The sequence below is a fragment of the Lolium rigidum genome, chromosome 4, assembly GCF_022539505.1.
Source record: "Lolium rigidum isolate FL_2022 chromosome 4, APGP_CSIRO_Lrig_0.1, whole genome shotgun sequence".
Taxonomy (NCBI): Eukaryota; Viridiplantae; Streptophyta; class Magnoliopsida; order Poales; family Poaceae; genus Lolium; species Lolium rigidum.
In genome coordinates, this window is record NC_061511.1 from 210,112,599 (window position 1) to 210,135,965 (window position 23,367).

The window sequence follows — 23,367 nt, forward strand, 5'->3', positions numbered from 1 at the left end:
GTTGGTAGTCTGGGAGACTCCCTTGTTCTTTCCCTTGAACTTGTGGGTATTTTTCTGCACCATATTGGCAGCAGAACGACCCTCGGTTCCTCCAGTGTGTTTGTCTTTTGCCCTCGCCTTCTCCTCAACATCCAGAGATCCAATGATATTCTCAACAGAGAACTCATTTCTCTGATGTTTTAGAGAAGTGGCAAAGTTCCTCCATGAAGGGGAAGCTTAGCGACAATGCATCCCGCGACAAACTTGTCCGGTAGCACACACTTGAGGAGCTCAAGTTTCTTTGCCATGATATGTATCTCGTGAGCATGTTCCACTACAGATCGGTTCTCAACCATTCTGTAGTCATTGAACCGCTCCATAGCATACAATTCACCTCCGGCATCGGTTGCACCAAACTTAGCGTCCAGTGCATCCCACAGTTTCTTCCCATTTTTGGATGTGCTGATAAGCATCAACCAACTTATCTCCAAGCACACTTAGGACGAAACCCACAAACATTACGGTGGCATCCCCGAACATTTTATCCTCATCAGGAGTAAGCGGACCTCCGGGAGTACCATCCGCAACCCACTGCACGCTCATAGCAGTGAGCCACAGAGGGTCTTATTCTGCCATCTCTTGAAATGAGAACCCGTAAATAGGCTCGGTTTGAGCGCAGCAGCAAAACCAGACGGTGAAAATTGCCTAAGCATATAAGATTTTTGATTGTTATAATATTAGGCAATTTCCATGTGAGTTTAATTACCGAAAACAACATTACAGATGCACAATCATACTTAACCACACACATCAGACTAAGCACATGCATCAGATCTGAACATGGAGCAAGTAGCAGTGCAAGGTAGGAAAGGAAAAGCATGTACATCGCGACCGGGGAGGTCGCATCAGCAACACCATGGGAATCGTTGATGTCGCCCATGGTGTAGTTGAATTCGTGGAGGAAGCAGTCAAACCGGCGAAGAAGAGCACGAACAGCAGCGAGCAGTCGCGCCGACACGCTCCCTGATTGCGCGTGTAAGACACACGTCCGTTGGGAACCCCAAGAGGAAGGTGTGATGCGCACAGCAGCAAGTTTCCCCTCAGTAAGAAACCAAGGTTATCGAACCAGTAGGAGTCAAGGAGCACGTGAAGGTTGTTGGTGGCGGAGTGTAGTGCGGCGCAACACCAGGGATTCCGGCGCCAACGTGGAACCTGCACAACACAATCAAAATACTTTGCCCCAACGTAACAGTGAGGTTGTCAATCTCACCGGCTTGCTGTAAACACATGATTAGATGTATAGTGTAGATGATGAAGATAGTTTGCGAAGAACAGTAAAGAACAATTGCAGTAGATTGTATTTCAGATGTAAAGAATTGGACCGGGGTCCACAGTTCACTAGTGGTGTCTCTCCCATAAGATAAACAGATGTTGGGTGAACAAATTACGGTTGGGCAATTGACAAATAAAGAAGGCATAACAATGCACATACATATATCATGATGAGTACTATGAGATTTAATCGGGGCATTACGATAAAGTACATAGACCGCTATCCGGCATGCATCTATGCCTAAAAGTCCACCTTCGAGGTTATCATCCGAACCCCTTCCGGTATTAAGTTGCAAACAACGAGACAATTGCATTAAGTATGGTGCGTAATGTAATCAACACAAATATCCTTAGATAAAGCATTGATGTTTTATCCCTAGTGGCAACATCACATCCACAACCTTAGAACTTTACGTCACCTTGTCCCGGATTCAATGGAGGCATGAACCCACTATCGAGCATAAATACTCCCTCTTGGAGTCACAAGTATCAACTTGGCCGGAGCCTCTACTAGCAACGGAGAGCATGCAAGAACATAAACAACATATATGATAGATTGATAATCAACTTGACATAGTATTCAATATTCATCGGATCCCAACAAACACAACATGTAGCATTACAAATAGATGATCTTGATCATGATAGGCAGCTCACAAGATCTAACATGATAGCACAATGAGGAGAAGACAACCATCTAGCTACTGCTATGGACCCATAGTCCGGGGGTGAACTACTCACACATCGATCCGGAGGCGATCATGGCGATGAAGAGACCTCGGGAGATGATTCCCCTCTCCGGCAGGGTGCCGGAGAGCGATCTCCTGAATCCCCCGAGATGGGATTGGCGGCGGCGTCGTCTGCGGAAGGTTTTCCGTATCGTGGCTCTCGGTGCGGGGTTTTCGCGACGAAGGCTTTAAGTAGGCGGAAGGGCAGGTCAGGAGGCGTCACGGGGGCCCCACACGCTAGGGCCGCGCGGGCCCCCTCTAGGCCGCGCCGCCCTAGTGTGGCGGCGCCCCGTGGCCCCACTTCGTTTTCTCTTCGGTCTTCTGGAAGCTTCGTGGAAAAATAGGACCCTGGGCGTTGATTTCGTCCAATTCCGAGAATATTTCCTTACTAGGATTTCTGAAACCAAAAACAGCAGAAAACAACAACTGGCTCTTCGGCATCTCGTCAATAGGTTAGTGCCGGAAAATGCATAATAATGACATATAATGTGTATAAAACATGTAAGTATTATCATAAAAGTAGCATGGAACATAAGAAATTATAGATACGTTTGGGACGTATCACTCCCCAAAAACCTTATCGCCCGCCTCCCGGAGCAGGATCTCAACATACGGGGTTTCGGAGGCCAGCTCTCCCGGACAGTTGTGCACGCAGTCGCCGGGATGGGGAAGACTAGAGAGTAGCACGGGTAAGGAACTTCTCGTGAGAGGCAGACTAGAGAGTTCTGGGTGTAAGAGTCCAGATCTGATCCGTCTCCTTGTATTGCCTGGGACGAGAGCCGACCGTGATGCCAGGTCGACGTACCCAACTCAGTTGGTGCAACAAGAAAAAAATTTAGGCTTCCTTGAGTGTGTCTCGAACTCGAACTCGAGTCACGAAACGCGACGTGCGTGATGTGACGAGCCGAGGCGGGCGGAGGAGGAGGAGTGCGCGAGAGATCCTTCTATTCTCACTCACTTGGGAGGATTAGAAGTGCAGCCCTTATATACCACTTCAACTCCCTCACAACTAACAATGTGAGACTAACTTTGTCCCCCAAGACTATCCCAAGCTACCAATAACATGATGAGTGTTGAGATTTCATAAATTGTAGACTACATGAGATGCCTTACTGAAATGCAGCCCATCTATATCCAACATTTTACATTCTCTCAACTACATCCTTCATACTTGGTTTTGGTTTTGGTATTTAATTGCACGCAAAGGACGTACGCCGCCCACACGATCCTCGGCGAGCAGGAACGCCGCTCCGATGTCGGCGACGACCCAGCCCGTGGCATGGAGCACGGTCACTAGGAGCTCAGGTCGTGCGTACTCCTGTAAATGGAAACGGAAGGCCACGGCGCCGCCAGCCCAAGCACATTTACCTAGCTAAATAGACACCCAGTAAAAAAATAAAATTGTGGAGGCCATTCACGGATGGCCCGCTACCGCCGCCCGCCGCTCATCCCCTCCATGGCGATTGAGTCGGCCGCCCCCCCATCCCTCCGCTCCCCCCTCAAACTCGTGCGTGCGCTTTCACCGCCGCCACTATCACAAGGTCCGCAGCGCCACCGCGTCGCTGCCGCCGTCAGACCACGCGCTCACCGCCGTGAGCCCCAATCCCACCGCTAAACGGACAGTGTCGGCGCCGCATCGCATGCATGACCGCCGCCTTTGCTCGAAGCCTAGACTGAGTTTCTGGGCTGTCACGGCGGAGAAACTGCCGATCAAGAGAGTTAATGTGGTGCATGGATGGATGTGCGTAGTCGGAGCACCCGTGGCGGCGTGGCGCCGTGCATGGTGTGTGTCAGTGTGGGCGTCGAGACGAATAGCTGGTGTGTTGCTCCGCTCCAGGTGGACATTTTGAGACAAAATCACTTGGTTCCAGCCTCCAGGTGGACATTTGTCTGTTCACTTACTTAAACGCGTGTCCTGATCGAATAGCCACAAGCCAGCCATGTAGCCCAAGCAAAAAAAATGGCCTGTACCACCAGCGGCAGCGGCAGGATGTGAGATCCTCGATCACTCAACGATTATGAACACACGATTCACGATACAATTCCTCAGCGTCACGCTGGGAGGTTTAGAATCCGACGAATCGGTGGAGGAAGAAGAAAGAGACTCCTACAGGAGTTCAGTCATGATTACAATATGAGATAAGATATCTTGCTCTCCAAGCTGATCACATAAGTACTGTGTCCGCGATGCTCGTCTCGGGTTCACGGGCCGTTAGCTGGGCTCGGCGACGGACGTGGGCTTCCCGAATCTTCTGCCTCTCATCCGTCCTGAGCTTGGCTCTGAGTGCCTCGGGCAGATACTGGGTCGTGACAATACCCCCTCCTCGAGTACCAGCTTGCCCCCAAGCTGGTGCATGCGGAAACGCGTTGACGACGACAAAGACGTTCTCCCAGGTGCTGCATTCTTCGGGCCACCCTTCCCACTGGATTAGCAGTTGACTCACCTGTTTGTGCCCTTGCTTGATCGCCCGCTCCCCAATGATGCGCTTGTGGTTGCACTTGCAATATCATCAGACAATAAGGCTGCTGGTAGATTTTTACTTACCACCGCTCCGGGTTTCACTGCTTTCTTGAGTTGTGATACATGGATCACAGGATGGATTCGTGCTGACTCTGGTAGATCAAGTTTGTATGAGACATTGCCAACCCGCTTGAGAATCTTGAATGGTCCAAAGAACTTGAATCCCAATTTCTGACATGGTCTCCTGGCCACTGTGTGCTGCACATAAGGCTGCAGTTTCAGATACACCCAGTCACCCACATCGAACTGGCGTTCGCTGCGGTTCTTGTCTGCTTGTGCTTTCATCCGTTGTTGCGCTCGTGCCAGATGATGTTGAATTTCTGGTATCATACGTGCTCTTTCTTGTAACCACTCGTCCAGCTCCCGATTGCCTGTTTGATCATGTTCCAGATAGCCAAAGGGTCTTGGTTTCCTACCATACAACACTTCAAATGGAGTCCGACCATGGGCAGAGTGCAGTGATGTATTGTACCAGAATTCCGCTTGTGACAGCCACTTCGCCCATTTGTTGGGGTTGTCATGCACAAAGCGAGCGCAAGAATGTTTCCAAACATTGGTTGAGACGCTCCGTCGGCCATCCGTCACGGGGGTGATAGGAGGAGCTCATATTCGGTGTCGTGTACGCCAAACGGAACGATTGCTTTGCCGAAGCCGACTAATGAACACCTTATCACGATCAGAGATCAGCACTTTCGGCATGCTGTGCAAACGATACACATTATCCATATACGCCTGTGCCACCGAAGCTGCCGTAAAAGGGTGCTTGAGAGGAATGAAATGGCCATATTTGGTCATCTTGTCAACCACCACCAAGATCGTGTCAAATTTGTTGGACACTGGCAAACCCTCGATGAAATCCAACCCAACTGTGTGCCAAGCTTCGGGAGGAACGGGAAGTGGATGAAGCTTGCACGGTGTCTTGGTGTGTTCGATTTAGCTTGTTGACAAGTCACACATTGCTTGCACATACGCCATCATCTGCTTGTTTCGGTCCCGGCCGGGCAAACATCGACGAACTCGATGGTATGTGGCTGCGAATCCCGAGTGCCCACCAATGCCACTTGCTTGTGCAATGCTAGCAAGATTGCTTTGTGAGCTTCTTTGTTGTTTCCCAACCAGATCTTGCCATTCTTCCGAATTATTCCATCGAGAGAGGGAGAATCCTTGTTCATTGGTTCCCTGCACACTCGGTTCCGTGAGGAGTTGTTTGGTTTGCTCATCCTTGAGATATCCTTCCACTACGGTTTCCATCCACTTGGGTGTCTTTGGTGGAAATTGCACGAGTTCTTGTGGTCGCCTGGACAAGGCATCCGCCCTTGTGTTTGTGCTTCCTTTTTTATAGACTATCTTGTATTGCAGCCCAAGCAGCTTGAAAAAGGCTTTCTGTTGAATCATGGTATTAAACTTGTGATCCCCCAAATGGATTAAGCTGCGTTGGTCTGTGTGGATTGTGAAAGGCCTATGTGCCAAATATGTCTTCCATTTATCAATGGCAAGCGAGTATAGCCAAACATTCCTTGTCGTAGATCGACAGTGCTTGGTTTTTGGGCCCCAAAGCCTTGCTGAAGAATGCCAGAGGATGGCCTTCCTGCATGAGAACAGCCCCTACCCCTGTGGCACACGCATCAGTTTCCAACACGAATTCCTTCTTGAAGTCTGGCAGTGCTAACACTGGAGCTTGCACCAATGCTTTTTTGAGTGACTGGAAGGAGTCATTGACCACTGGCGACCAGACAAACGGTATATTCTTGCGTAGGAGATTAGTCGAGGGCGGCCGATCACCCCAAATTGCCTTATGAATTTCTGTAATACCACGCCAACCCCGGGAATCCTCTCAAGCTGTTTCGAGTTTGTTGGCTGCGGCCATTGTTTGCCTTGCTTGCTATTTTCGCGAGTGCTGTGGACACGCCCCCACCACTGATTATGTGCCCCAAGTATTCCAAGGTTTTCTGTGCAAATGTGCATTTCGACCTCTTGAGATATAACTTGTTCTGCTCCAGTATTTGGAAGACTTGTTTCAAGTGCTCTACATGTTCTGCAAGATTCTTGCTGTAGATCAACACGTCATCCACGAACACAAGGACAAACTTCCGAGTTATGTGAGCGAATATCGTGTTCATTGCTGACTGAAAGGTAGCTGGGGCAGAGGTAAGACCAAAAGGCATAACACGAAATTCATAATGTCCACTGTGTGTTTTAAATGCTGTCTTCCCTTCTTCTCCCTCAGCCATACGAATCTGATGATATCCCGATCGTAAGTCCAATTTACTGAAGTACATGGACCCCGACAGTTCATCGAGCAATTCATCCACCACTGGCATGGGATAACGATCCTTTACTGTAACTGCATTCAGCTGTCGATAATCGACACAAAAACGCCAGCTGCCATCTTTTTTCTTGACCAGAATTACAGGTGAAGCAAAAGGACTCTGGCTGGGTCGAACAATACCTTGCTTGATCATGTCTTTAATTTGTCGTTCGATCTCATCCTTCTGTTGTGGGTTGTATCGGTATGGCTTGACGTTGACAGGTTGAGCTCCCGCCATCAGTGGTATTTTGTGGTCGAATGCCCTGCTAGGCGGCAGTCCTTTAGGGGTAGCAAAACATTCCTCATTTTCTTTGAGCAACACCTCGATCTCATATGGCATTGCAGCTGCTTCCGCGCTATCAGACACTGGGCACAATCGCACCACCTGGGCCACTGCTCTATCATCGACCAATTCTCTGCAACTCTGTCATAGATATTTGCTCACGAGTGGTTACTTTGTCGGACCAACCTTTCAAGGTAATGCGTTTCCCTTCATGTCCGAATCTTAACTTTTTCTTTGGCCAATCAATCCACATTTTCCCACGAGTCATTCAACCAATCCATTCCCAGAATTATGTCATAGCATGGAATGCGGAACACCACGAAGTCCCCTTTGAATTTGCTTGCCTTGACACTCCCGAGTGAGGTCGATTCATTGCTGTTGTGATCTTTGATGTTGCACCGTTAGCTACTTGCACCTGTGACCGGTTGCACTTGAGTGGTTGCCAACCCCAATTGTTCTCTGCGGTATTGCTGACAAAGCTCCCACAACTACCCGAATCAATGAGGAGGAGGACTTGTTTCCCATTCACTTGTCCCCGAAGCCGTATACTTTTCTTTGATGTTGCACCCGCCGGAGCATGCTGGGAAATATGCATGAAGGACTCGTCACTCCTGCTTGCTTGCATTGGCATTATCCTCACTTTGTCGGAGCTGGACAAGTGTAAGCTCTCGAGTAGTTCCTCTACAATGTGCGGGGGCACTTGTTTTGTTGCATTTGTGGCACTGGAGCATATTTGTCTCCACACTTGAAGCACTCCCCACGTTCCTTGCGGCTGAGCTCGCAATGTTTGCAGCTTTTCATTCCATTTCCCCTTCTGAGACACTGGCTCCTCTGTGTTTTTGTGTTTTTCTTCTGGTGCCTGCCCCAACATTCCCTTGCCACTGAATCCTGGTCGATTGTATTTCTGTCTGTGCTCATATCTCGACCTGGTGTGATTGAAAGGTCTATCCTCGTCCAGCGAGTTCCTCTTGCTTCTCAGCCGGAGCAAGTGCTGCATCGATCGTCTTGGGGGAGTGAAGTTTGATTGCTCTACGGATGTCATGTCGGAGGCCATTCACAAATTTGGTCACAAAGTATGCCTCATCATAATGCCTATTGTGTACCAACACCTGATGTCTGAGGGCCTCAAATTTCTGATAATACTTGCCCACTGTATGAGTTTGTTTGCATCGTTCCAGAGCCTCCAAGTATTTGTGATGTTTATCTCTACCGAATTTGTTATGGATTGCCACACAGAGTTCCTCCCATCCATCCACATCATGTTCAGCCTCATATGTTTGCAGCCACAACGCTGCATTGCCGACAAAATGCATTGTTGCAAAACTTGCCCATGCTTCATGATCCACTGAGTAGAGAGCAAAGTACTTCTCACATACCTGCTTCCACCATTTCGGATTTTCACCGTCAAATTTTGGAAACTCTGTTTTCGGCGGTCGTGCCCCGTAGCTGCCTCCCCTCGAGCTTGGATACCCACTTGTCCTCGAATTCACTTGCATTACCGGACCGTACACCCAGATTGAAATTCACGAGCGTGTTTGGAAACCCTCGTCGGCTTGCAATGTTGCTGGTAGGTACTGCAATCCTCAGGGTGTTGCTGCTCTTGCCATTTTCCAAGTCACCAATCTCCACAGCCGGCATGCGCACATCCTCAGCACCCACACGATCCGCCTCCAATGCTGTTACCCGGGCTCCCACTGAATCCACTGCTGCTTGAATGCTCTTCAGTGATCCATCGACTTGAGGTACCCACGAACCCAAGCTGCTTCAAGGTCTCGTTGATTGATTTCAGAGTTGTTGTAGTCTCGACACACTGCTTACGCAGCTCTTCGCCTTGCTTCTTCGGGACCGCGATTTCCGACCGCACCGCCTGCATCTCCTCCACCTGCCCCCACACCGCCGCGCACGGGACAAGTGTCGGCCGCCGCCGCAGAGATCGCCGCCAAAGACACACGGATCCGCCGTTGGGCCGGAATTTTACCACTCACGGGGATGATCGCGAGTAACCGCCCACCGCCGCAAATCGTGTCCGAATGATCCGCTGCACCCGATCGCCTCCGTGGTCGCCGCTGCTCGTCGGCCACCTCTCCGCCACCACGAGATTTGGAAACACGGTGTGATTCTACGGGGAGATCCCAACCACCGCAGATCCGCTCTCGGATCGCCTCCACCTCTCGGATCTCTCGCCTTTTCTACTGGATTTTTGTCGGCGCCCGAACCACGGATCCGAAGACTTGTGGCTACGATACCAAGTGTGAGATCCTCGATCACTCAACGATTATGAACACACGATTCACGATACAATTCCTCGGCGTCACGGCTGGGAGGTTTAGAATCCGACGAATCGGTGGAGGAAGAAGAGAGAGACTCCTACAGGAGTTCGGTCATGATTACAATATGAGATAAGATATCTTGCTCTCCAAGCTGATCACATAAGTACTGTGTCCGCGATGCTCGTCTCGGGTTCACGGGCCGTTAGCTGGGCCTGGCGACGGACGTGGGCTTCCCGAATCTTCTGCCTCTCATCCGTCCTGAGCTTGGCTCTGAGTGCCTCGGGCAGATACTGGGTCGTGACACAGGACCAAGAAGCTGCGTGTCCTGTTCATCCCCTTCTTCGCGACCAGCCACATCGAGCCCTTCACCCACTTCGCCATTCGCCTCGCCGCGGCAGCTACCCCCGACGTCGCCGTGGAGGCAACAGTCGCGGTCACGCCGGCGAACGTCTCGATCGTGCAGTCCTTGCTCGACCGACACTACGGCAGCGCGCACAATGCAGCAGCAGACGAGGGCGCCATCCCCGTCAGGATCGCGACGTATCCGTTCCCGGCCGTGGAGGGCCTCCCGAGGGGCGTCGAGAACCTTGGCCAGGCCGCGCCGGCCGACTCGTGGCGCATCGACGTCGCCGCCTTCAGCGACGCCCTCACGCGCCCCGCGCAGGAGGCCCTGGTCAGGGCGCAGTGCCCCGACGCGCTCGTCACCGACGTGCACTTCGCGTGGAACGTCGGGATCGCCGGCGACCTCGGCGTGCCGTGCGTCACGTTCAAGGTCACCGGCGCCTTCTCGTCGATCGCCATGCGCCACCTCGCGCTCCTGGCGGACGTCGCGAACGCCGACCCCGACGTCGCCGTGGTCCCTCGGTTCCCGGGCCCTCCCGTACGGATCCCGAGGACCGAGCTGCCTGAGTTCCTCAGGAAGAAGCAGGAGGTCGACTACTCCAAGACCAACACCTTCTACGCGGCGCAGGCCGCCTGCTTCGGCGTCGCCGCCAACACGCTGCCGGACCTGGAGCGGCCGTACTGCGACGTGCACATCGGCGGAGGCCACGTGAAGCGCGCCTACTTCATAGGCCCAGTCTCGCTGCGACCGCCACCGGCGGCGACCGGCCGCGGCGAGTCCGAGTCGTCGCAGCGCTGCATCGGTTGGCTCGACTCGAAGCCTGACCGCTCGGTGGTGTACCTGTGCTTCGGCAGCTTCGCCCCCGTGTCGGACGCGCAGCTGCAGGAGCTCGCGCTCGGGCTGGAGGCGTCTGGGGAGTCGTTCCTGTGGGTGCTGAGGTCGGAGACGTGGACTGCTCCGGTGGGGTGGGAGGAGCGCGTCGCGGACAGGGGGATGCTCGTCACGGCCTGGGCGCCACAGACGGCCATACTGGGCCACCGCGCGGTGGGCGCCTTCGTCACGCACTGCGGCTGGAACTCGGTGCTGGAGACGGTGGCCGCCGGCGTGCCGGTGCTGACGTGGCCCATGGTGTTCGAGCAGTTCATCACCGAGAGGCTGCTCACCGACGTACTCGGCATCGGGGAGAGGCTGTGGCCGCACGGCGCCGGCGGCGTACGGAGCACGCGTTACGTAGAAAACGAGCTAGTCCCTGCCGGAGATGTGGCACGGGCGCTGACGGCGTTCATGCTCCCCGGAGGATCAGGGGACGCGGCCAGGAACAGGGTCACGGATCTCGCCGCCAAGGTTCACGCGGCCACGGCGGAGGGAGGCTCCTCACACCGTGATCTGCGCCGTCTCGTCGATGATCTCGTGGAGGCGACATGTGCTGCTGCTGCTGCAGTGACGAAATCAGTTCAGGACTAGAGGCAGGCGCTACCTCCCGGCCTCTTCGCCTGAAAACACTCACATCTACCGCTGTACGTGCTGCTGCAGTGCTGCTTAATGTACTCTGCTGCTGCATACTCATTGTGTATTCGTTTACTTCATTGGATTTATTCTTGCATTTTACCCTGCAGAAATAAAGCGTACTACTGTGAGTACTGTCCTGCCACAATTATATTGTATGTTTTTCCAAGTTTTGAACATCTTCCATTTTCTGTTTTCGATAAGAGCACAGTTTGTACAGTAACTGAATGAACTGAAAAACAACAGCACAGAGTCCGACTGTTTTTCCACACAAAATAGAATACGAATTTTCTAGAATCAAGAGCAATTACCTGTAATAGAATAAACCGAACCAAAATTTTAAACATCCAGCACAACACTATGAAATTTAGAATACACCTGACCGCATGAACAATTTGGCCTCCCATATGGCCATATATGTATATATACTTATATAGTAAAAGACGTGCATGGAGTCCTGACCATTGCTATATACCGTCCATTTTTCTGATTTGTTTTCAGATTTGGACATTGAGTAATGTTTTTGCATGCACATGCTACCTCACATTCTCTCTCAGCCATTAGTCCATCTTTTTTCGCATTGGGTGCAAATATCCCTCTTTATTTCTGAGATCTTGTGAAACAAGTAAAATAGGTGTGCCCAACGCTGGTAAAATACGAAAATCCTAACACTATTTAGGCATTTCCATGTTGTAAAACATATCATTTTTTGCAATCATGGGGATTTTCTGGGGATTTTGTGTGTGGAGGATGACCTTGCTCTGGTGCCAAGAATAATACCATGTTACTATTGGAGGTCACCGAAGCATGAGGAGAGGATAACGCCGCTTGTTGAGAGTGGCCGCCGGAAGATATCACCGCTTGTGGAGAGCTGCCACCCGAGAGGAAGAGGAGAGAGACAAAACGAGAGCAACCCGAGTCGAGTTAGTTCAATTCTTGGAAGCCCCCCTTATGGTTGACGCTTTTCTCTTATAGAAACCAACCCAATCCACCTCCCCTCTCGCTTGCACATGGCTCATGTCCACCAAAATCCCATGTTTCCAATACAAAACTATATTTCTCTGTTAGGGTGTGTTCGTTTTTAGAACCGGGTGGAATGGAATGGGTCATGGAACCGTTCCATTCCGGTGTTCGTTTTGGACAAAAAATTGTCACGGAACCGTTCCATTCTTGTGTTCTTTTCTAGGATGGGGTGGAATAGAATGGAATGAGAACGACATCAAACTTGATTAATTATTCTCCTAATCTTGATTAATTATTGCTAAAATTAATTAATTATTGCTAAACTTGATTAATTATTCCTAATCTTAATTAATTATTGCTAAACTTGATTAAATTAGAGTTAATCGCCCAGCATTAGTGTGCCGTTCCACCTCGTCCGGCCGAATCGGCAGGACCGGTCGGTTCCGCATATTGAGGGAATATTCCTTTTTCTGGAACCACTCCATTCCACCCAAGAACGGGCTCACGGAATGGAACCGTTCCATCCATTCCAGTTGGTTCCAGAAACGAACACACCCTTAGAGTCATGACATTCTGGGATACAGGTGGTTGATTACCTTCAGGGGCTGCACAGTTCTTGAAGAGTCGGGCCCTACGTGCAGAGGTGAGCACGGAGCAGAGCCCTGCTCAAAGGGATTAAATTTCGCCCAAAAAATTGAATTTCGCTCATTTCATTTAGGACCGATAAGAAGAATTTCGTTGAAATCTCATGAATTTTGGGGATTTTCCTAGAATTCTTATAAAAATTCAAAATTTGGACAGAATTTGGCCGAAAATTCAAATTTCAAAATTTTAAAATTCCAAAAAAAATTATGTGTCTTTACTTTTGTCTGCTATTTGACCAAAAATATCGAAATGTGCGGCCAGACCCGGTAAATTTCCCAAACTGAAGTCCAAATCCTTACCTCGAACCCACACCCCTCGCCCAACTCCTCATTGTTGGCGTCCTCCCTCATATCCACTCTCTTTCCCATGTGCATCGGCCGCCGCCTCCGGCTCCCCACCACCATCGTCCTCCTCCGCATCGGCATTGTCGTCACCTTCTTGCTGTCCTTCCACTTCATCTTCATCGCTTCCTTGCTCTTCTCGTCCTCCTCCACGAGGGCAAGGCTCAGTTGGTACGTCGTCTCTAGCATCGCTGGAACACGAATGTTTGCACGCGCCGTAAGAGAGTGTAACCCAGGCACATTTCCTTAGTAGATTATTCATACTATTATTTACACAAAATTCAAAATCCTATTAGGTTGGAAAAGGCTAGACGATACAACTATACATTCCTCCATCCGGATATTTATTAGGTTTATACGTAGATGTATTTAAAAAGGAACACCATATATAGACACATTTAGTACATATAAGTGGTACATATTATCTCATACATTAATTTGATCTTGAAATATATATTTCATTCGATGTTTCGTAGTGTTCACTTCGAAAAATATCTCAAACTAAACTTTAAAATAATACAACTTTTTCTATAAAAGTACATTAACAATTTAGCAATATTGCATTTGATTCTGACATAAGGAAATATATTGGTGATGAACCAATTAACTCAACAAAACCGCTCGTAACAGATCAGTTATAGTATTTTTTTTGACTGAATTGAGAAACATTAAGTCAGAATATGATAAACACAACTCTTTCTTGACAGTATCACATGAATGCTCCTTATGGAGTATTAGTTTAAAGTTGTACGCTAAATGTTGCATTATTGGAAAAGAATAGTGTAGACGTAGTGACAAAATAATATAGAAAGAAGTAAAGCGTTTAGTATAAAAACCAGGGTTGTTGGAGACATGTCACCAAACCGGTTGGTATTTGTGCACTAAAGAGAGATAGTAAATGTGTTGAGCTTAATCAACAGGGTCAATTTAGAATTAGTAGTAATACTTGCGTATAGTGATAGCATAATGCAGCCCTCTAGATTCATAAACACGTTATAAATACCGCATGTTTTAGGCAGAATTGATAATAACATGTTGTAGCTATTTTTGCCTTGTCTAATTTACTTTTCTCACGTTGCCAGACCTTAGGGATTTGGCTAGTTAGCCCATTATGAAAGGAATATTGGAAAGGCAACAATAAAATGGTTATTATCATATTTCATGTTTATAATATATGTTTATTTCTCATGCTGGAATTATATTAACCAGAAAAGTTAATTCTTGTGTCTAATAAACAAACAAGAGTTAGTAGTAAAGCCTCTCTTTTAACTAGCTCATTGATTAACTGATGATCAAGGTTTCCTGATCATAAATATTAGATGTTGTTAATAACAGAGCCACATCATTAGAAAAATGATGTGATGAACACACATCCAAGTATGTAGAGCAATTTGATCAAGTCATTAAGTTTACATTGTTATATCAAACACATGAAGCAGGTCTATTCCTTAGACCATGAGATCATGTCAATCACTAACACCGGAAGAGTACTTTTATACATCAAACTTCACACTGTAAAAGAGTGACGGTACTATGGAAGTATTAGTTGAGGCTCATGTATCAAGAATGAGATTTACCCATCATGACGAAGAAGAGAGATACTATGAGCCATCTCAGTGATATCACAATGACACCGCTTGCAAGCACGTGACTAGGTCACATAAATATCATATCACGAAACGCATAAATATTACTTATCGTTAACGAGATCGAACTAGGTATAGTTGATACGAATGATCAGATCCCGGACAAGTAAAATATCACGAGATAAAAGTAATTGATTACGTCGTTTATGGTTCACGACCACAAGTTTCATCGTTTAATGAGTGGAAGTCATTACAAATCTCCAAATTCCGCTGATGATTATTGATTAGAAATGTGTGTCGATCATGCTCATATTATTCACGAACCATAGGGTGACACACTAAGGTTCATCGATGCTTTTGAGTGCATCCGGAACACCGGAGAAAAGATTGGACAACACATGAAATATTTCAAGAATCGCCGGAACAATCTCAGGATATCGGAATAGTTCAAGGAGTTGAATATTAATGTTTGTTAATTAAAATAATTGACAAATATTAAATAAAATATTTAAAAATATTTTATTTTTTATAGGAGAAACCCCTTCATTTTAGTGGATTTTTATATCAATTATGGAGACTTTTGAGTTTGTGAGTGGAGTGTCAACCCACATGATGAGGGAAGAGGTGGGGGGCACCCTCTAGGGGCCGACGCACCCCTTGGGGCTGCTGCTCCCTCCTCCTATATATAGATAGGTGGAGCATTGATACGTCTCCGACGTATCGATAATTTCTTATGTTCTATGCCATATTATTGATGATACCTACATGTTTTATGCACACTTTATGTCATATTCGTGCATTTTCTGGAACTAACCTATTAACAAGATGCCGAAGTGCCGATTCTTTGTTTTACTGCTGTTTTTGGTTTCAGAAATCCTAGTAAGGAAATATTCTCGGAATTGGACGAAATCAAAGCCCGGGGGCCTATTTTTCCACGAAGCTTCCGGAAGTCCGAAGACGAGACGAAGAGGGGCCACGGGGTGGCCAAACCCTAGGGCGGCGCGGCCCCACCCCCGGCCGCGCCGGCCTATGGTGTGGGCCCCCGTGCCGCCTCTTGACTTGCCCTTCCGCCTACTTAAAGCCTCCGTGACGAAACCCCCGGTACCGAGAGCCACGATACGGAAAACCTTGTCGAGACGCCGCCGCCGCCGATCCCATCTCGGGGGATCCAGGAGATCGCCTCCGGCACCCTGCCGGAGAGGGGAATCATCTCCCGGAGGACTCTACACCGCCATGGTCGCCTCCGGAGTGATGAGTGAGTAGTTCACCCCTGGACTATGGGTCCATAGCGGTAGCTAGATGGTTGTCTTCTCCTCATTGTGCTTCATTGTTGGATCTTGTGAGCTGCCTAACATGATCAAGATCATCTATCTGTAATTCTATATGTTGTGTTTGTCGGGATCCGATGGATAGAGAATACCATGTCATGTTAATTATCAAGTTATTATACATGTGTTGTTTATGATCTTGCATGCTCTCCGTTTCTAGTAGAGGCTCCGGCCAAGTTTTTACTTTTAACTCCAAGAGGGAGTACTTATGCTCGATAGTGGGTTCATGCCGCATTGACACACGGGACGATGACGAGAAAGTTCTAAGGTTGTGTTGTGCTTGTTGCCACTAGGGATAAAACATTGGCGCTATGTCCGAGGATGTAGTTGTTGATTACATTACGCACCATACTTAATGCAATTGTCCGTTGTTTAGCAACTTAATACCGGAGGGGTTCGGATGATAACCTGAAGGTGGACTTTTTAGGCATAGATGCAGTTGGATGGCGGTCTATGTACTTTGTCGTAATGCCCAATTAAATCTCACTATACTTATCATGTCATGTATGTGTGATACGTCTCCGACGTATCGATAATTTCTTATGTTCTATGCCATATTATTGATGATACCTACATGTTTTATGCACACTTTATGTCATATTCGTGTATTTTCTGGAACTAACCTATTAACAAGATGCCGAAGTGCCGATTGCTTGTTTTCTGCTGTTTTTGGTTTCAGAAATCCTAGTAACGAAATATTCTCGGAATTGGACGAAATCAAAGCCCGGGGGCCTATTTTTCCACGAAGCTTCCGGAAGTCCGAAGACGAGACGAAGAGGGGCCACGGGGTGGCCAAACCCTAGGGCGGCGCGGCCCCACCCCTGGCCGCGCCGGCCTATGGTGCGGGCCCCCGTGCCGCCTCTTGACTTGCCCTTCCGCCTACTTAAAGCCTCCGTGACGAAACCCCCAGTACCGAGAGCCACGATACGGAAAACCTTGCCGAGACGCCGTCGCCGCCGATCCCATCTCGGGGGATCCAGGAGATCGCCTCCGGCACCCCTGCCGGAGAGGGGAATCATCTCCCGGAGGACTCTACACCGCCATGGTCGCCTCCGGAGTGATGAGTGAGTAGTCTACCCCTGGACTATGGGTCCATAGCGGTAGCTAGATGGTTGTCTTCTCCTCATTGTGCTTCATTGTTGGATCTTGTGAGCTGCCTAACATGATCAAGATCATCTATCCGTAATTCTATATGTTGTGTTTGTCGGGATCCGATGGATAGAGAATACTATGTCATGTTAATTATCAAGTTATTATACATGTGTTGTTTATGATCTTGCATGCTCTCCGTTTCTAGTAGAGGCTACGGCCAAGTTTTTACTTTTAACTCCAAGAGGGAGTACTTATGCTCGATAGTGGGTTCATGCCGCATTGACACCTGGGACGATGTGACGAAAGTTCTAAGGTTGTGTTGTGCTTGTTGCCACTAGGGATAAAACATTGACGCTATGTCCGAGGATGTAGTTGTTGATTACATTACGCACCATACTTAATGCAATTGTCCGTTGTTTAGCAACTTAATGCTGGAGGGTTCGGATGATAACCTGAAGGTGGACTTTTTAGGCATAGATGCGGTTGGATGGCGGTCTATGTACTTTGTCGTAATGCCCAATTAAATCTCACTATACTTATCATGTCATGTATGTGCATTGTTATGCTCTCTCTATTTGTCAATTGCCCGACTGTAATTTGTTCACCCAACATGCTTTTATCTTATGGGAGAGACACCTCTAGTGAGCTGTGGACCCCGGTCCATTCTTTAATACTGAAATACAAATCTGCTGCAATACTTGTTTTACTATTTTCTCTGCAAACAATCATCTTCCACACAATACGGTTAATCCTTTGTTACAGCAAGCCGGTGAGATTGACAACCTCATCTGTTTCGTTGGGGCAAAGTACTTTGGTTGTGTTGTGCAGGTTCCACGTTGGCGCCGGAATCTCGGTGTTGCGCCGCACTACATCCCGCCGCCATCAACCTTCAACGTGCTTCTTGGCTCCTCCTGGTTCGATAAACCTTGGTTTCTTTTCGAGGGAAAACTTGCTGCTGTGCGCATCATACCTTCCTCTTGGGGTTGCCCAACGAACGTGTGAAATACACGCCATCAAGCATATTTTCCGGCGCCGTTGCTCGGGGAGATCAAGACCCGCTGCAAGGGAGTCTCCACTTCTCAATCTCTTTACTTTGTTTTTGTCTTGCTTTATTTTATTTACTACTTTGTTTGCTGCATTATATCAAAACACAAAAAAATTAGTTGCTAGTTTTACTTTATTTACTGTCTTGTTTGCTATATCAAAAACACAAAAAAAATTAGTTTACTTGCATTTACTTTATCTAGATTGCTTTATTTACTGTTGCTAAAATGGCCAACCCTGAAAATACTAAGTTGTGTGACTTCACTAGCACAAATAATAATGATTTCTTATGCACACCTATTGCTCCACCTGCTACTACAGCAGAATTCTTTGAAATTAAACCTGCTTTACTAAATCTTGTTATGCGAGAGCAATTTTCTGGTGTTAGTTCTGACGATGCTGCTGCCCATCTCAATAATTTTGTTGAACTATGTGAAATGCAAAAGTATAAAGATGTAGATGGTGACATTATAAAATTAAAATTGTTCCCTTTCTCATTAAGAGGAAGAGCTAAAGATTGGTTGCTATCTCTGTCTAAGAATAGTATTGATTCATGGACTAAATGCAAGGATGCTTTTATTGGTAGATATTATCCCCCTGCTAAAATTATATCTTTGAGGAGTAGCATAATGAATTTTAAACAATTAGATACTGAACATGTTGCTCAAGCTTGGGAAAGAATGAAATCTCTGGTTAAAAATTGCCCAACCCATGGACTGACTACTTGGATGATCATCCAAACCTTCTATGCAGGACTAAATTTTTCTTCGCGGAATTTATTGGATTCAGCTGCTGGAGGTACATTTATGTCCATCACTCTTGGTGAAGCAACAAAGCTTCTTGATAATATGATGATCAACTACTCTGAATGGCACACGGAAAGAGCTCCGCAAGGTAAGAAGGTAAATTCTGTCGAAGAAACCTCTTCCCTGAGCGATAATATTGATGCTATTATGTCTATGCTTGTGAACGGTAGGCCTAATGTTAATTCTAATAATGTTCCGTTAGCGTCATTAGTTGCTCAAAAAGAATATGTTGATGTGGATTTCATTAAAAATAACAATCACAATGATTCTAGGCCATACTCTGCTAATGGTAACTCTTATGGTAGATATGCTTCACCTAATGAAGAAAAGATGTTAGAAATTGAAAGATCCACCAAGAGTTTTATGCAATCACAATATGAGCAAAATAAATTGTTTACTAAAATTATGAATGAGCAATCTACCTTGTTGAAGAATATAGGAAATCAACTTGAAAATCTGAATAGGGAAATCTCGGGGTTGCAAACTAAACTTGCTAGTCTTGAAACCCGAATCTCATACATGTCACGCATCACAATCTTCTTTAATTAATAAAATGGCTGCTAAACCTGAGGATTTAGATGATAAAATTACTACTACAGCAAATGCCATCCAAGTTAGAATTAATGAGAATATAAGATTAATGGCTGAACTGCGTGCTAGGTGGGATAGAGAAGAAAATGAAAAACTAGCTAAAAAGGAAAATGTAGCTAAAGTTTGGACTATTACCACCACTAGCAATGCTAAAGATTCATATGTTGCTGCACCTCCTACTATCCATGATAAAATAATTGGTGTTAGCAAAGCTTCTACTCCTAGTGCAAAGCGCGCAAAATTACCTGAAACTGCTAAAACTGCTGAAACCGCTTGTGATAGAACTGCTGAAATTTTTTCCAACCTTGGGGATGATAATCCCATTGCTTTAGATTGTAATGATTTAGATTTTGATGATTGCCACATCTCTGAAGTTATAAAGTTCTTGCAAAAACTTGCTAAGAGTCCTAATGCTAGCGCTATAAATTTGGCTTTCACAAAACATATTACAAATGCTCTCATAAAAGCTAGAGAAGAGAAACTAAAACTTGAAACTTCTATTCCTAGAAAGCTAGAGGATGGTTGGGAGCCCATCATTAAAATGAGAATCAAAGATTTTGATTGTAATGCTTTATGTGATCTTGGTGCAAGTATTTCTGTTATGCCTAAAAAAGTCTATGATATGCTTGACTTGCCACCATTGAAGAATTGTTATTTGGATGTTAATCTCGCTGATAATGCTAAAAAGAAACCTTTGGGGAAAGTTGATAATGTTCATATTATGGTTAACAATAACCTTGTCCCCGTTGATTTTGTTGTCTTGGATATTGAATGCAATGCATCTTGCCCCATTATATTGGGAAGACCTTTTCTTCGAACCGTTGGTGCTACTATTGATATGAAGGAAGGTAATATTAAATATCAATTTCCTCTCAAGAAAGGTATGGAACACTTCCCTAGAAAGAGAATGAAGGTACCTTATGATTCTATTATTAGAACAAATTATGATGTTGATGCTTCATCTCTTGATGTTACTTGAGTTACACTTTCTGCGCCTAGGCTGAAAGGCGTTAAAGAAAGCGCTTATGGGAGACAACCCATGTTTTTACCTACAGTACTTTGTTTTATATTTGTGTCTTGGAAGTTGTTTACTACTGTAGCAACCTCTCCTTATCTTAGTTTTATGTTTTGTTGTGCCAAGTAAAGTCTTTGATAGAAAAGTAAGTACTAGATTTGGATTACTGCGCAGAAACAGATTTCTTTGCTGTCACGAATCTGGGTCTAATTCTCTGTAGGTAACTCAGAAAATTATGCCAATTTACGTGAGTGATCCTCAGATATGTACGCAACTTTCATTCAATTTGAGCATTTTCGTTTGAGCAAGTCTGGTGGCCTAATAAAATCCATCTTTACGGACTGTTCTGTTTTGACAGATTCTGTCTTTTATTTCGCATTGCCTCTTTTGCTATGTTGGATGAATTTCTTTGATCCACTAATGTCCAGTAGCTTTATGCAATGTCCAGAAGTGTTAAGAATGATTGTGTCACCTCTGAACATGTGAATTTTTATTATGCACTAACCCTCTAATGAGTTGTTTCGAGTTTGGTGTGGAGGAAGTTTTCAAGGATCAAGAGAGGAGTATGATGCAATACGATCAAGGAGAGTGAAAGCTCTAAGCTTGGGGATGCCCCGGTGGTTCACCCCTGCATATATTAAGAAGACTCAAGCGTCTAAGCTTGGGGATGCCCAAGGCATCCCCTTCTTCATCAACAAAATTATCAGGTTCCTCCCCTGAAACTATATTTTTATTCGGCCACATCTTATGTACTTTGCTTGGAGCGTCGGTTTGTTTTTGTTTTTGTTTTGTTTGAATAAAATGGATCCTAGCATTCACTTTATGGGAGAGAGACACGCTCCGCTGTTGCATATGGACAAATATGTCCTTAGGTTCTACTCATAGTATTCATGGCGAAGTTTCTCCTTCGTTAAATTGTTATATGATTGGAATTGGAAAATGCTACATGTAGTAACTCTAAAATGTCTTGGATAATTTGATACTTGGCAATTGTTGTGCTCATGTTTAAGCTCTTGCATCATATACTTTGTACCCATTAATGAAGAAATACTTAGAGCTTGCTAATTTGGTTTGCATATTTGGTTTCTCTAGAGTCTAGATAACATCTAGTATTGAGTTTTGAACAACAAGGAAGACGGTATGGAGTCTTATAATGTTTACCATATGTCTTTTATGTGAGTTTTGCTGTACCGTTCATCCTTGTGTTTGTTTCAAATAACCTTGCTAGCCTAAACCTTGTATCGAGAGGGAATACTTCTCATGCATCCAAAATACTTGAGCCAACCACTATGCCATTTGTGTCCACCATACCTACCTACTACATGGTATTTATCCGCCATTCCAAAGTAAATTGCTTGAGTGCTACCTTTAAAACTCCATCATTCACCTTTGCAATATATAGCTCATGGGACAAATAGCTTAAAAACTATTGTAGTATTGAATATGTACTTATGCACTTTATCTCTTATTAAGTTGCTTGTTGAGCGATAACCATGTTTACGGGGACGCCATCAACTATTCCTTGTTGGATATCATGTGAGTTGCTATGCATGTCCGTCTTGTACGAAGCAAGAGAGATCTACCACCTTCATGGTTGGAGCATGCATGTTGTTAGAGAAGAACTTTGGGCCGCTAACTAAAGCCATGATTCATGGTGGAAGTTTCGAGTCTTGGACATATATCCTCAATCTCATATGAGAATAATAATTGTTGCCACATGCTTATTCATAAAAGAGGAGTCCATTATCTGTTGTCCATGTTGTCCCGGTATGGATGTCTAAGTTGAGAATAATCAAAAGCGAGAAATCCAAAATGCGAGCTTTCTCCTTAGACCTTTGTACGAGGCGGCATGGAGGTACCCCATTGTGACACTTGGTAAAAACATGTGCATTGCAAAGATCCGGTAGTCCAAGTTAATTAGGACAAGGTGCGGGCACTATTAGCATATTATGCATGAGACTTGCAACTTGTAAGATATAATGTACATAACTCATATGCTTTATTACTACCGTTGACAAAATTGTTTCATGTTTTCAAAATAAAAGCTCTAGCACAAATATAGCAATCGATGCTTTCCTCTTTGAAGGACCATTCTCTTTACTTTTATGTTGAGTCGGTTCACCTATCTCTCTCCACCTCAAGAAGCAAACACTTGTGTGAACTGTGCATTGATTCCTACATACTTGCATATTGTACTTGTTATATTACTCTATGTTGACTATTATCCATGAGATATACATGTTACAAGTTGAAAGCAACCGCTGAAACTTAATCTTCCTTTGTGTTGCTTCAATACCTTTACTTTGATTTATTGCTTTATGAGTTAACTCTTATGCAAGACTTATTAATGCTTGTCTTGAAGTACTATTCATGAAAAGTATTTGCTTTATGATTCACCTGTTTAATCATGTCATCACCATTGTTATGATCGCTGCATCCACTACATATGTTTACAAATAGTATGATCAAGGTTATGATGGCATATCACTTCAGAAATTATCTTTGTTATCGTTTTACCTGCTCGGGACGAGCGAGAACTAAGCTTGGGGATGCTTGATACGTCTCCGACGTATCGATAATTTCTTATGTTCTATGCCATATTATTGATGATACCTACATGTTTTATGCACACTTTATGTCATATTCGTGCATTTTCCGGAACTAACCTATTAACAAGATGCCGAAG

General features: G+C 45.9%; 1 protein-coding gene across 1 annotated transcript; it reads left to right on the top strand.

Annotated features, from left to right (window-relative positions):
• The first annotated feature begins 3,385 nt into the window (after positions 1-3,385).
• Positions 3,386-11,228, top strand: LOC124648158 (UDP-glycosyltransferase 73C4-like). Its single transcript, XM_047187959.1, has 2 exons — positions 3,386-3,521; positions 9,731-11,228. The coding sequence occupies exons 1-2, from the start codon at positions 3,460-3,462 to the stop codon at positions 11,226-11,228; spliced, it is 1,560 nt and encodes a 519-aa protein (XP_047043915.1). The 5' UTR covers positions 3,386-3,459.
• The last annotated feature ends 12,139 nt before the right edge of the window (positions 11,229-23,367 follow it).